This window comes from Cebus imitator, unplaced genomic scaffold (genome assembly GCF_001604975.1).
Source record: "Cebus imitator isolate Cc_AM_T3 unplaced genomic scaffold, Cebus_imitator-1.0 Scaffold270, whole genome shotgun sequence".
In the NCBI taxonomy this organism is placed as follows: domain Eukaryota; kingdom Metazoa; phylum Chordata; class Mammalia; order Primates; family Cebidae; genus Cebus; species Cebus imitator.
The window spans coordinates 1,688,580-1,703,579 of record NW_016107585.1 but is presented as its reverse complement, the minus strand read 5'-3'; the positions used below and the strand labels follow the sequence as shown (position 1 = coordinate 1,703,579).

At 34.1% G+C, this 15,000-nt stretch overlaps 1 protein-coding gene across 1 annotated transcript in view; it reads left to right on the top strand.

The window, feature by feature from the left end:
- RSRC1 (arginine and serine rich coiled-coil 1) overlaps nucleotides 1-15,000 on the top strand; it is a 389,405-nt gene that overhangs the window by 162,157 nt on the left and 212,248 nt on the right. Inside the window, exon 5 of the mRNA XM_017500781.2 lies at nucleotides 3,277-3,313. Within this exon, the coding sequence (XP_017356270.2) occupies nucleotides 3,277-3,313 (37 nt within the window). The remainder of the gene's footprint in view (nucleotides 1-3,276; nucleotides 3,314-15,000) is intronic.

Sequence of the window (15,000 nt, the reverse complement as noted above, 5' to 3'; positions counted from 1 at the left end):
TTACACATGTTCATGTACATCCATGCATGTGTACCTTCCTCCTAATACTACTGTTATATCTTAGGCAGCCGTTCACTATTGCAAATGGCCTTGCTCTTTTTACGTGGGTTGGAGATAGAGTGGGGCTGAGTAGTACTGCTCAGACACCTGAGCTGGAGCTGGTTGCTACTAACTCTACCCAAGCCTGTCTTGTGATGGTCAGATGTCATACCCTTAAATACATTGATTCAGACATTGTACTGAGTGCTTGAATATAAAAATTAAAAAGATGCAACGCATATCTTCAAGGAGTTTTTATTTCACTGGTTTGAATGGGAAAGTAAACTGGCATTTCTAAAATACTGTGATCAGTTCTGTGATGGGACATGCCCAGAGTATTATGGAAATGTATAGGAAGAATTTATTACATAATTTGTGGGAAAGGGAGAAGGTTTCCTCAATTTAAGAATGGTTTAGGATGAGTCCTGTAGGATGGATTTTTGTTAGATAGACAGGGAAGATTAGAGGAGGCTGGGAGAAAAGGAACATTTTAGGTAAAGGGAGAAAGTGGTTTATTGGTGAGTAAAACCAGGTTAGTAGTTTGTTGTGGCTGCTCTTGTTTCTTTTCCTGTAATGTAGCTTTGACAAAATAATAGAAGGAATAGGTAAACTGAAGTGTGGTAGGATATTGTAGATTTTAAGAAGAGAATTGATATGATTAAGCTTACATTTTAGAAAGATTTTCCTGTGTTATGCAGAATGAATTGACATGGGACAAGGCAGGAACTATTGACACCCAGTAAGAGGGCTGTTGCAACAATTTAGGAAGAAAAGATGATGGACTGAAATAACGTAAAAGCTGTGAAAATAGAAAGAAATAGTTAGATCTAATGATAATTAAGGATGTTGGATAGTCAAGACCCTGTGGTTGATTACATTTGGTAGTGAAGGAAAGGGAATGTGTCAAAAATGATGACTAGTTTTCTCTCAGGCGTGCCATTAAAAACATTTTATAAATACCTTTTAATGTGAAGTATTGCTAGAAACATAGCAAAGAAATAGCCTACATTTCCTTTTTGTTGTAAAGAACAGTTTCTTGTCCTGATTCTAAAACACAAGCATCTCAGAAAATCAAGTGATTTTCCCTAAGATTGTGGCAGGCTCAGTTGAAAGCAAACCTACTCTGAAATGAGGCTATTTACAGTCTTTGTTTATCCCATTTTATGTGGACATTAATATGTTTGTTTCAGAATTATTAATGTGTATGATGATGAGATGCTGCATCAGACCCTACTGGCAGCATTGTATGACATACCTTAACCTTTCTGAAATCTGTAATATTCTGATAAAGCATATCTAGCCCCAGTTATTTCACATAATCAGGTATGGATTTGTATTTTGAATCTGGTCATTTTTGTTCATTTTATATTACAATATTATTTTCCAATAAGAACCATTTTGTGACAATGTAGCTGTGGGAGGAAACGAAGTAGATGTGTATTATATAGCACAAACTCTAAGATAGATTGCCAAGTGAAGGTACAAAACAGTGTGTATAATATACTTCTATTGTGGATTTAAACAAGCTAGACGGGGAAAGAAACATACAGGGGCACACACACAGACACACATACACACACAAGTGCATAGAACACCTTCAGAAAGATAAGCCAAGATTGAGAACTAGGAGTCAGTGATGGGAGGAAGATTTGATTTGTGTGTGTGTTTGTGTGCGTGTGTACACGCACACACACGTTGTCCTGCTCAGATGTTACACTGTTACTTTTTTTGTTTAAATTTTGTTACACAAATAACTATATTTTAATGTTCTTGTGAAAACATAAAGATTCATTTGACTCCCAGCTCCAATAATTACATTAATTTTGTAATGATAAAGTATAAAATAATTATTTATATAGCTAGTAGACTTCTGTCGCACCTTGCAGTAATTTATTCCTATCATTTGTCAGTAGGACTGCAGACATTAGAGATTAAAGAATGAGTTTCAGAAACCATTAAATAGCTAAACATTGAATATATAGTTTTGCTAAGATTGCCAGAAGCAGGAAATACAGAAAAGAATGGCTGAAAATTAGTGCTAATCAGTAGAAGTGGGATTTTATTCCTAATATATCATAGTGGACCATGAGAGCAAAGGTTGGAAGCCATGAGTACAGTTTTCAAGCAGCAAATCTAAAGGGAATAAAAATGGAGAAATTTGGGAAGATAGTATAGCAAGACAAAGGAAACAGGTAAGTATATCTTTGGCAAAGAAAAAATAGAAGACAGAAATAGAAAAGAAAGTTGAGGTGTGGGGAAAAGATTAAACATCATGAATATAGTAATACTGTTTATCGTTGGAGGATTTATATTAATAATTACTTTCAGCAATGTGCTAGGATTATAATTTCTTATTTAAAAAGGTAATGCTTGGTAGTTATAATGGAACTAAAATATTGCTTGACCAGAATGAGAAAAGCCAAAGTTCATTTGTCACAAATAAATTAGTACAGATTGAAATCAGAAAAAATTTAACTGTTTGCCACATTTCAACAATGTATATTATGTTTGCTACTTGTACAAATACTTCTGTTTTTAGTTCCATAAGCAGTCTCTTTTACAGTATAAAGCAGGAAATTTAATATTTTCAATTAAGTATCATGGTACTTAAAATATTTCATGATATTTGATGTTTATGTTTTCTTTGGTGATATTTTCTTTTTTAATATTAAAATGATCTTAGGTCCTGGTTTGTAGTGTGCATTAAATTAATAAAGTTAATGACAGAAGAAAATAGGTTAAGATTTAGTTATTTAGCTATGTACTCACAAATGTATTCTTTATGTGTACATAAAAATGCAACCATTGATGGATGGATATTTGCAAAAGCAAATAAAAATATGAGTTGTAGAATCTAGGTAGTGGATAATATCTGTAAATTTGAACATTTCCATAATAAGCATTGGAAATAAAAATAATTAATAAAATCATGGAAAAGCTACTGTGAAAGGAATAGATATTGTGTGAGGAGTAAAATAATGATATTTTTGAGTTTGTTATGTTTTTCATTGACTTTGAAAAATCTGAAAATTTTCTTAGTGAAATACTAATTTAGTGGTAAATCTTATAAAGTATCTGTTCACTTTTGATAAAAATTGTTTTGTTTTAAAAACAGTGTTATGAACATAAGTAAATATAGATAAAAATTACAAGAGTTTATAAAACATTTTTAGGTTAAACAAATTAGAGCAGACAAGGATTTAACAACTATTTAGAACTTTTATTCTTCTATTTTAGGGAATCTGGAAACATCAAAGCTGGATTAGAACATCTGGTAAGTTCTAATTTTCTCTTGAACATTTACATCATCTTTGATATCTGCATTCTAAATGAACACTTTGAATGAGCTTTGAATACCTTGTATTGAGAAAGTCAACTATTTCCCAGAGGGTCAGCTTACTGTTATTATGTGAAGGCACTTACATTTTCATTTCTCTTATCATTTCAAGGAAAATTAAAAATTTTTTAAATTACTTTTTTTTTATGTAGAGATGAAATAAAATGGTTGACAATCCTTGGATTGATGCTTGCTTTAATTATAAACAAAAATTGTTTGGTGTAGAATTTTTGGCATATCTTGATCTGATGAAAGCAAGCTGTGTTTTAAGAAAAACACATTCAAATATTGCATGCATAAATGTGGTATGTTTTAGCAATTTAGCAGCTTTGAAAGAAGTGCACAGCTTTGTCTTTCCTGATGTCTTTGCTTTTGAATAATGCATTGATTTAAACTACATTCCGATTTAGAATATAAAATAATTGAGATGCAAAATTTTTGGTTTAAGTAAACATTTTAGAGAAAAGTGAAATTCAGACTGATTTAGCATTAAAATCTGTCATTGATCAAAAAATTGGAAAACCCGTACAATTGTAGTATGTCTGAAATTTGTTGAGCCCACTGTATTGAGTGTTTCTTACAACACTAAGTAGTTCATTTAAACTGAGCATTATAGAGTCATACTCTGGTTTCTGATCAGATCCAAATGTTGAATAATTAATGGTACAGATTCTTTTGTAAATACTGTCTAAATAGTTTTTTTTAATGCAAGTCTTCATTCGTATATCATACTGTAGCTTTGTTAACTATTAATATACTTTCGATTGGCTTCCACAGAAGCAAACAGTAGCAAGAGACAGCTTCATTTTGACTTATAGCAGTTTTAGAGTTGAAAGGAATTCTTGGTTTTTCTTTTACAGCTAAAGGAAACTGAGGAAACTTAGACTTTTAAAAGTGATCCTAAAAATTAGAAATGAATTATTAAAAAGCAGTGTATAATACTTAGAAAAATTTGAGCTGTGTATTTGAGGATTAGAAGTTAGTAAATAACATTGATATTTTCATCATTAAAAAGTATTTCCTGAACCACTGTTTATCATTTCAAAATAGCACATAGATTTAGGACATACGGACATCAGAATAGACATGTTAATCTGTAACATCACATTCCAGTATCACTTAGGGGCTTAAAACAGGAAGAATAGCTATCATAGTGCCAAAATGAGGTGTCTTTTATTTTTTATTTTTATTTTTTGAGATGGAGTCTTGTTCTTTCTCCCAGGCTGGTGTGCAGTGGAGTGATCTTGGCTCACTGCAACTTCTGCATTCTAGGTTCAAGTGATTCTTCTGCCTCAGCCTCTGAGTAGCTGGGATTACAGGTGCCTGCCACCACGACCAGCTAATTTTTGTGTTTTAAGTAGAGATGGGAATTCACCATATTGGCCAGGCTGGTCTCAAAACTTCTGACCTCAGGTGTTCTGCCTGCCTCGGCCTCCCAAAATGCTGGGATTACAGGTGTGAGCCACCTGGCCTGAGGTGTCTTTTATATTTTTGTTGTAAGTTATTATTTATTAAAAATACTTTATATTTACTTTGTTCATGTTCTTCAGTAAAGAGTAATGGGTTTGATGTTTCTCTAGTTTAAATTCCATACTTTTTATACTTACTAGTAAGATCTCATTTTCATTGACTGTTTCACACATTTATATTATAATTTTATCTAGCAGTGGTTTTCTAACTGTGCCTTGGGCTGCCCAGAAACCTCTCCAAAGCCGATGGTACTCCAGACTTCCATTACTCACTTTAACCAAAATAGTTCTACGTTTAGTTATTTTGTAGAATAAATGTGTGAACTTTTGAACAACATTTCATCTGAAGAAAGAGTTCTCTGGCTAAAAATATTTTAAAACTTTTGATAAAACATGGTTATCATTGAAGAATAATTGTATATTAATTATTCTTCCCTATTTTTGAGTCTAAGTTATATTTCATTTTTATCTGTCATGTACTGCAAATATATTTCAAAGATATGCATTTTGGAAATGAGAGAGCCAGGACTAGCATACAGTTAGGTAGTAAGAACCAGATGATTTGAATGCATTTCATCTCAGTTGTTTGAAAGACTGTTACTTGATGTTATAATTGAGCCACCAACTGTGAACTATTAACAATATATTCATCTATCCATCTGTCTATCCATCCATTCATCCATCTTGTCTTGTGCATTAATAATACTCAGTAAAAATTGTCAGTGATATTATGAAGAATATCTTTATAAACCTTTCTAAAAAGGTTCATGCCTAAAATGGAGCTAAACCCAACAATTTATGGGTTGTACATTAATGAAACCTGTTCTGTCTAGCACCTGTGGGTGGCAGAGGTTTGTGTCTCTCCCTTTCACTGCTGAGGAGATTGTTAGAAGCCTTCTAGCATATGTGTAGCTCTTTTTGAATTGGCTGTGTAGCTGAATGCAATTAGAAGTATATTTTCGAATAGATTAATGTTAAAACATATATGGTATAAAATTAAAATGAGAAAAGCATCCTGCACATTTGGAATTAATTTTTTCTTTGCATAGCTTTCTTCAGTCTTTGTTTTAAAAAATTATTTAATTATTTATTTAGATTATCATAGAGAATTAGCATTGTTCTAAGAGGAGTAAAAGCCAATATACATTTTAATAAGTTAAGAAAAATTACATATGTGGCTTGTTATGCTTGCTACCCGGTAACATAGTTGCATTGTTTTTGTACTATATGTTTATATGCTCTTCTTGGTATATAGTTATATGTAACCCTGGAAAGGAAAAAGCAAGTGCGGATCTACGGAGAAAAGAGTGGGATAGGTGGACTGTTCCCCTGGAAGCTCTTCAAAGACTGATTTCCTTTACTTAAGTTTTTTACAATCTCTTAGACCATTGATTCAGCCTCTCTGTTTTGTTTTTCTTCTTAATCATTTCTTTCTCTTGATGTTGCCAGGTGTTCCTGAGAACTGTCTTACTATCTCATTCTCCTCAGTTTAAATTTCTTGTAATACACTGTCCAATACCATCTTATTTTTCTCTTCACAAACTTATTCACTACCCATAAAGCCCATGTCTGTTAAAAGCTCTAGACTGAGACTTTGAAGGCTGTTGCTCTGTTATCCATTGATGATTCTTGTCTGATGATTGCAGAATACAGATTATCCAGTTCTACTGCTCCCTCCATGTTATAGCTATCACTCTACAGTAAGGAAGAGCCTAGCCTCCTTGTTTTGTTTATCTGTTTATCAGGAGTAGGACTCATTTTAATTTTATTAAATAGGCTATTGTCAATTACTTTCCTTATTTATTTTGATGCTCAGATTGTCCCAGATTTATCTAGGGAGAATCCTTTCAAGATGGCTCCTGGGTGCTTTTGACAAGTGAGAACGCTGACTCTTAATAACACCAATACATTTACTCATTTTCTCAGTCATATAATACACATAAAATAGTTTTAGAATTGCTGCAAATATACTTTGAGTAAAATAACCCTGCTAAAAAGAGTTCCAGATTTATTTGCAATTCCTTTTCTCCAATGAGTATAGTTACGTTACTCATTTGAAATACAGTGCATTTATTTGTTTCTGTTTGCATTCAATTTAGGTGTCTTTGTCCCCATCCTGTTGATTTAATTATGTTTGAGCATGTATGATGTTAACATGCTTCCAGACATCAAAATTATACATACGGTATTCTCGGAGAGGTGTGTGTGTCACTCTCTTCCTCTTGTAGGTAGCCAATTGTGGGAGCATATGTTTCCCTTTACCCCTTATAGGTAGCCAATTTTATTGACTTCTGGTTTATCATTCCTCTTTTTTTTCTTTTTCCTTTTTTTTTGGGGGGGGGGAGTAAAACTGTGTGTGTGTGTGTGTGTGTGTGTGTGTGTGTGTGTGTGTGTCTGTGTGTATGTCTGTGTGTGTTTCTGTATTCTTTTTTCCCTCCTTTTGTTTATTTTTTGCTTAGCAGTATATCCTGGAAAAATTACTGTTTATACCATTATATTTATTGTTTCTTGATTAAGAGTCTGATATTTTAGCCTACTTGGCATGCCTTCCACAGTTGTATAGATGCTGGTGGAAGACACAAGATTCCTTGGTCAGAGGCAAAGTGGTTTATTGCTAACAGCACAACAGGTAGCACATGCTTCATGTGTATACTGGTTTCTCTTGACCCCCAAGTTCCAAGAAGTAATGCTGCATACTCAGTGGGTTTGTGTCATAGCTGAGGAACTCCCAAGTATAGGAGTTCTTTAAGAGATCTTAAGCTTTAAGGAGTCCTTTAGGAGCTCTTTAGGAGTTCTGCTGTTAAACCTGTCCAAATTTTAGGGAAATACATCTTTATTATCCTAGTCAGATAACAAAATTGCCTTCTGGTCCAAGGGGAAACTTTATCTCTCTCTTCCAAGATTACACTACAAATGTCTTTGAAAATGCAGTCTAGAACAAAAGCTGATGTAAGATATACAGCACCACTATAGAGAATTGTCTCTTAAGAGGTATTATTGGCTGGGTGCAGTGGCTCATGCCTTTATTCCAACACTTTGGGAAGCTGAGGTAGGAGGATTGCTTGAGTCCAGGAGTTCAAGACTAGCCTGGGCAATATAGGGAGAATCCCGCATCTCAAAAAAAAGTTAAAAAATTTTTTTAAAACTATTTTTATTATTTTCCTAACTATGAAATCTAGAAAGGTTTGTAGTTTTGTTCTAGTGGTTAACTTTCTATTTGTGTTTTTTATTGTTCTTTAATTCTACTTTATTCCTGCCTAAGTTTTTATTTATTTAGTTATTTTTGACAACTAGTAATCAATTTATTAAAATAGCTGACTTAAGCACCTGCAATGATGACTTTAACTTCTGGCCCAGTATTGATGGAAATAATCAGCTTAACAATTTCAGAATTACCATGCAAGGCAATAAGTAGCTTGTGGATTCTCATTTGAAAGTGAACCCATGTCTCAGAACCTTCACCGCAAAGCAGTTTTCTTATAGTGATTCTCAAAGTGTTGGTAGGCATCCAAACTGGTCCTTTCACTTTGAGATTCTTTTCCTCTGTGCCTCTGATCAAGTCAGCATACATCTCCTCCAGGGATTTTATGTTTCGGCTGCATGTGTGTGTGAATTCTAATTTGGTGAATTGCCACCTCTGGCATCATGGGTGTTTTCTTGGCATTTTAAAAAGCCGTGGCTGTAGCACAGCTTCCTGATGGACTTGTTACTGGCAGAGAGCAAACAGCAGTGAGTCAGGAACAGGAGCAGGTAGACCAGAGTCCCACAGCCAAGGCAACCAATTGTGTCTTCATCAAAAAGCCCTACTTTCTGACACCTGTTGAAGTTTGGAAAAAATCAAAAAAGAAGGAAAAAGGGAAAAAAAAAAAGCCCACTTAATCTTTTAATGGTATCCTTTGATTCCCACTTACTACTTTTATTTTAGCCAGTGATCCTATTAGAGTTTTCCTTTCATCCTTTTTTTATTTCTTTTTGTTTTCTGTCTCTGTCTCTCTTTTTTTTTTTTTNTTTTGAGATAGGGTCTCATTCTGTCACCCAGGCTGGAGTGCGGTGGCCTGATCTCAGCTCACTGCAACCTGCGCCCCACTTCAGGCTCAAGTAATCCTCCGCCCTTAGCCTCCTGAGTTGCTGGGACCACACGCGTGTACCACCATGCCTGGCTAATTTTTGTATTTTTAGTAGAGATGGGTTTTTGCCATGTGTTCCAGGCTGGCGTTGCTTCTTGTACAGCCTATAGAAATGCGAGCCAAATAAAGCTTTTTATTAATTGCCTAGGCTCATGTATTCCTTTATAGCAACACACATAGACTAAGAAAATCCCTTTCTTCCTGACCCTTTTTTCTACTTATTTACTTTTATATACTTTGGAAACCGCTGTTGAATAGGCCTTGAATCCTAAGGAATTATCCTCCTGGGCTCAAGCAAACCACTTCCCTTGGCCTTCCAAAGTGCTGCCATTATAGGCATGGGCCACCGTGTCCATCATTCTTTTTGTATGCTTGTTGCTTTGTTAGAATACATGATGTTTATGTGCCATTCTTCTACCCATGCTGTTACTTTGTTTTAGAATCAGCTGTAAAATTAAGTATATCAAATGCTTTCTATCAGTTCATTTGCTGGTATTTCCCCAGTTATTTCTTGTTTCGATGAAGCTCATAGTATATTCCTCAGAAAAGGCTCCTGTGTAAAATATTCCCTGAGATCTTACACATTCCAATCTGTTTTGATATAGTCTTGCCACTTGAATGACAACTTGGCTGGATATAAAATATTTGGTTTGCCTTTTCTTTCTTTGATTTTCTTAAAAATACTGTTCCACTAATGCCTTGTTTTATATATTGCTCTTGATATTGCCAGTACCAGCCTTATTTTCCTGCCCTTATTGGTAATTTTATTTTTTTACCTGGAGTTTCTGCCATTTTCTCCTTGGCCTTAAAGTCTAGTTTTACTAGGATAATCCTAAAGGTTGGTTGTTTTCTGAAGTTCAGTTTTTCCAAGTATATGGTAAGCTTTCTTATAGATTTAAATTAGTCTCATTTTCAGAATTAATTTTCGTGGCCTACAGTTAAATATTAGCTGTGTTTTATTGTTTTGTTTTCTTCTTCAAGGACTCTAATTGTGTGTGTATGTGTTTTGTTTGTCTTTTTTTTAGTTCCTGCCATAGTTTGAATATTATCCCTTCAAACCTCATGTTGAAATTTGATCCCCAGTGTTAGTTTGGGGCTTAATGGGAGGTGTTTGGGTCATGGGGTTGGATCCCTCTTGCATGGCTTGGTGCCTTGCTTCTGGCGATGAGTGAGTTCATGCTTTTTGAGTATCCTCAAGAACTGGTTGTTTAGAGCATCTAGCACCTCCCTTCCCTTTGCTTTACCTCTTCTCTCACCATGTGATCTCTACACACACTGGCTTCCTTCACCTTCTGCCATTAGTAGAAGTAGCCTGGGATTCTTACCAGAAGCAGATGCTGGCTCCTTGCTTCTTGTACAGCTTGTAGAAATGTGAGCCAAATAAAACTCTTTATTAATTGCCCAAGCTCATATATATGCTGTATACTTCTCCATAGTAACACATATAGACTAAGAAAATCCCTTTCTTGCTGAATCTTTTTAATACTTATTTACTTTTATATACTTTGGAAACCCCTGTTGAATAGGCCTTGAATCGTAAGGAATCATCCTCCAGGAATCCTTAGAACAATAAAACACAAAACATCTCAGAGAACTCCGTGCCTATAACATTTTTTAAGACTTAAAGAAAATGAGTGAAAGCACTGCTTATAATGTTGTGCTTAGATTTTATAATGAACTTAAGAAAATAATTTTTTTTAAAATTTGATGAAGAATCACTTATAGATGAAAGGCCTTCTGATAATGACCCAGGGTTAAGTCTCTTAACACAGAAGGGTTGATGGAGTCGCGGTGGGTAGTTATTAGATGTTGCTCCTGACTTTTTTTTTTTTTTTAAATGCTGCTCTGAAGTTGTAGAAAGTTGACTATAAATTCTTGTTCTATAAAGGGTGCTGGACTCCATGTTTTTTCTTTTTCTTTCTCTTTTTTTGAGACAGAGTCTTGCTCTGTTGCCCAGACTGCAGTGCAGTGGTGCAGTCTCAGCTCACTGCAACCCACACGTTCCAGGTTCAAGTGATTCTCCTGTCTCAGTCTCCTGAGTAGCTGGGACTACAGGTACCTGCCACCACACCTGGCTAATTTTTACATTTTAAGTAGAGACAGGGTTTTACCATGTTGACCAGGCTGGCCTCAAACTCCTGACCTTAGGTGATCTGCCCACCTCGGCCTCCCAGAGTGCTGGGATTACAGGTGTGAGCCACCGCACCCAGTGACTCCATATTTTTTCTATCATTATGTTTTAAATTCCAGATAATGTAGTGAGTACTGACCCTTATTGGACTACTGAATGGGGATTAAAATGTTTGCTTTCGGGAGGGAACTTTAATAAAGTAACACGTTTTTATTTTTACAATTAAGAAAAAAATAGGAGATAGAGCCTTGCCATTTGATGACAGTACAGCTATTATTATTTTATAAGAAAACTATAAAAATGATGCTATCCTTTTCTGGGAGAAGGATTTAGATCAGAAAATATTAAATTCAGCTGTATGAAAAATTGTTACTTTTTAAGGTCAAAATAGTTTTGTGGGTTGTTTCTGGCTTGAGAGAAGGACAGCTGTGCTATGCCCCCTTTGGCAAGGAATGAAATGAATTATCCTGATCAGTATGATGTTTCTAAAGCTTCCTTTTTTCTCTTTTCTGAAAAGTCAAATAAATAGAAGTAGCTGGTAGTAACTGTACAGGGTGATCTAGGGCAGTGCTTCACCATCTTTAATGTACATATGAGTCACCTGGGAATCTTGCTTAAAGCACATTCTGATTCTTTGGGTCTGGGGCACTATTTGAAATTATGCATTTCAACTAGCTCCTAAGCAAGGTTGATGCTGCTAGTTCAGTGACCACCAGGAAAAAAAATACATTAAAAGGCATTGACTTGAAAGACATGTGTCCAATGAAGAAGGCCTTCTGAATCTGGTGAAGAATCTAGATGGTTCCCTTACACTCATTGAATATTATTTTGCAATCTGTGAATGATTGGTTGGGTGTTCATAAACCCAGGGGAAAGGGGTACTCCAAAAGTTTATAGAGGGGCAAAAAATTTATCTTATCTTACAAGAGTAACAGACATTTGTTTTAAAATTTTAGGTTCAGATGTTACAAGTTGTATTTTTCAGGACTTTAGTTAGACACTAGGACTAATAATACCTTGTTAAGCTTTAAGCGGAAAATTAAATGAGTGATAATACATCTTTTAGTGCAAAGGGTTACAAGTGTTTATAGCTTTAAGTGGGATTTGTTTTCTATTAATAGTTGAATAGCAAAAGAACTCTGGAGCCATACCTGTGGGTTTTGTCTTTCCACAGAGGTCTCATTTATGTTTCTTACATTGCATAACATTTGAGAGTGATGACCTACTTGTCTTTGTGGTCAGGTAACACAGTCTGACCATTTTAAGTGTTGAAAAGCAACTGTCGTTAATAGTTTGTTTAGCCCATCAGTGGTTTATAAGAATATGGTTCTGCTTGCCAGAAATGTAGGCAGGCCCATTGCTATTAGGTATTCATCAATAACTATCAGGTTCCAATAAAAACTCTTTCCTTTCTGTTTTAGACTATTTTACAAAGCATTTGAAAATCAAACTGCTGTATTTCAGTTCTCAGACTAATAGTTCTATTTAACAGTGCATAACACAAGCATATTTAACACAAGCATATTTAAGTTGTATTTAACACAAGCATAAACACAGTTAATGGATTATTATCATACTTTTGGGGATTCAGTTAATACACAACATGAACTAGCAAATGCAAAATATAAATATTCTAAACTCTCATCTGTAGCATTTTAAATATTTCAGTTGTAGTTTTATACTTTCTTACTGTGTTCTGAAAAAATGTTTGGGTTTCAGAATATATTATCTCAAAATGCACTGATGTTATGCATATAGTCAATAAATTTATTAAACACTGATTAAAAATATTTATTAACTCATTTCACAATTTAAGGATTTCAGCATAATAGATACCTTTCTTCCTGACATTTTAATTTATTTTTCTCACCTAAGACAATATACATTTGAGGTTTAGGGTTAAACCACATGTTAACACAGACACTTTCCTCAAACTGTGATCATGAGGTGAAACTGCATGAAGTTTTTCTTCTTTCTACAAGACCAATTCCATAAATCTTTCTCTTTCCTTTTAACATACAGTGTGTCCTATGAATGTGTGCAAATTAAAATACCTTTAATGTGGATAAAATGTTAATGTCATGTTAATGTCATATTACTGTCATAATTTCTTAGGCAGTTTACAGATCTTAAATCTGAGGACTGGCATATAATCTAGTCATAAACAGTGTCATGTCAAGTGATCCATTTCTCTGATATATTTTGATGAGTTACAAGTTTATTGAAAATTGCTTCTGTAATAAATGATTAATAAATATTGTCCAGTCATCCAAATAGCATGAACTTGGGCCCTTCTCTGCCCTTCCCCAATCCCTCTTTTCACCCTCTACAGAAAGACCTGTGTGTTTTATCATGAGGCACAATGTTTTTGAAAATAGTGAGGAAATGCTGGCAACCTAACATTTAAAAAAAAAAAAAAGACATCATGCAATTTTCATGATATTGCTACTAGTCTCAGAAATATGTTTAATATAGATAACTATTTTTGACTTTTATGCACATGAGGTTATTAAAGCTTTTTAAAGTAAATATAAATATTCTAAATGTATTAAAGTAACCCCTACTTTCCATTACTTAAGGGTCTAAAAATCAGACCTTGAAACTACTGCAGTTACTGGATATTATATTCTTTTTATTTTGTATTAGGGTTCAAAACACTGTAGGCTTGCCTTCACTGCAGGTACATGTGGTACCTAGTAGTTATTTCAGGGGCTTTCTTGGGATCTAACTTCAGTAATTGTAGAGAGAGAACTAGCAACAGGGATGACAGGGTTGCTTTCTATTTCTCCAGTCAAGGCATTAGGAGTTAAGATGGAGAACGCCTTTGCCACAATGGTATCTTTAACCACACTAATTACCATTTGCCACTGAATAATAGCATCTATATTTAATTTTAACATACACAGCCTGCTTATTTTAGGAAGAGCGCAGCACAAGGAGTCAGAATAGTGTGATGTTACTGTGTGACCTCTAGCAACGCACACAACAGCTCTGTTTCACTTTTTTCATTTTCCCCTTACTTATAGGGTTGTTAAAATAGTGTGTGAAAATTTATCAAAGCATAAGACTTTCTAAAGTGTATCATTATTTCTGTAGAGAAAGAAAAATTGTAGTAGTTCCAGTTAATGTAAGTAACAAGATAGCTAAAAACAATATCTTATTTCCAGTATACTCACAGTGAACTATGAGAAAATTTTGTTCTTTATTTGCTTGTATCCTTACCCTTTTAAAAAACTTCATTATATACTTTTAAATATTATAAAGTACTTTAATACATGTTCACTGTAATATGTCAAAAAAACTGATACATAAAGAAAAATGATTATATCTTTTTCTGCCTGCCATCAATCTTGTCTTAATGGTTACCACTCATCTTCTATATCCTTCTGTATTTTCAGGTATATATTACTAAGCTTTTGTTAATTTGTAAAAATACAGTAATACTATGTATGTATTTTACAACTTGGACTTTTTATTTGTTTAGTGCTAGATAAAATATATATGCACAACATGAAGCTGGTTTTTGCTGGAATTCTGTCAAAATGTGGCAGTTAGTACGATTACTATATTATTTAAAGCATTTGTAGAGAATATTTGAGGACCACATAATTTGTCTTTTATGGAGTCAGCAGAGATTCAACTTTATTTTTATCTTGGTTATCTTGATTACGGTATGTGTAAAAGTAGGCTTATGATAAATTTATTATAATCAATACAGGAAAGAATGGGTCATTTTTTGAAAGAAAATCCTATTTCATAATTGCGAAAAACAAATAAGCAAAGATTAGATTAGAAAAGGGGGCTTATGACATCTTTAAAACAATGTTTAGATTTATTACAGACTAGTCTTTTTAGATTTGAAATTTTGACCTAACTCTTGCTGTAACATATTATTAT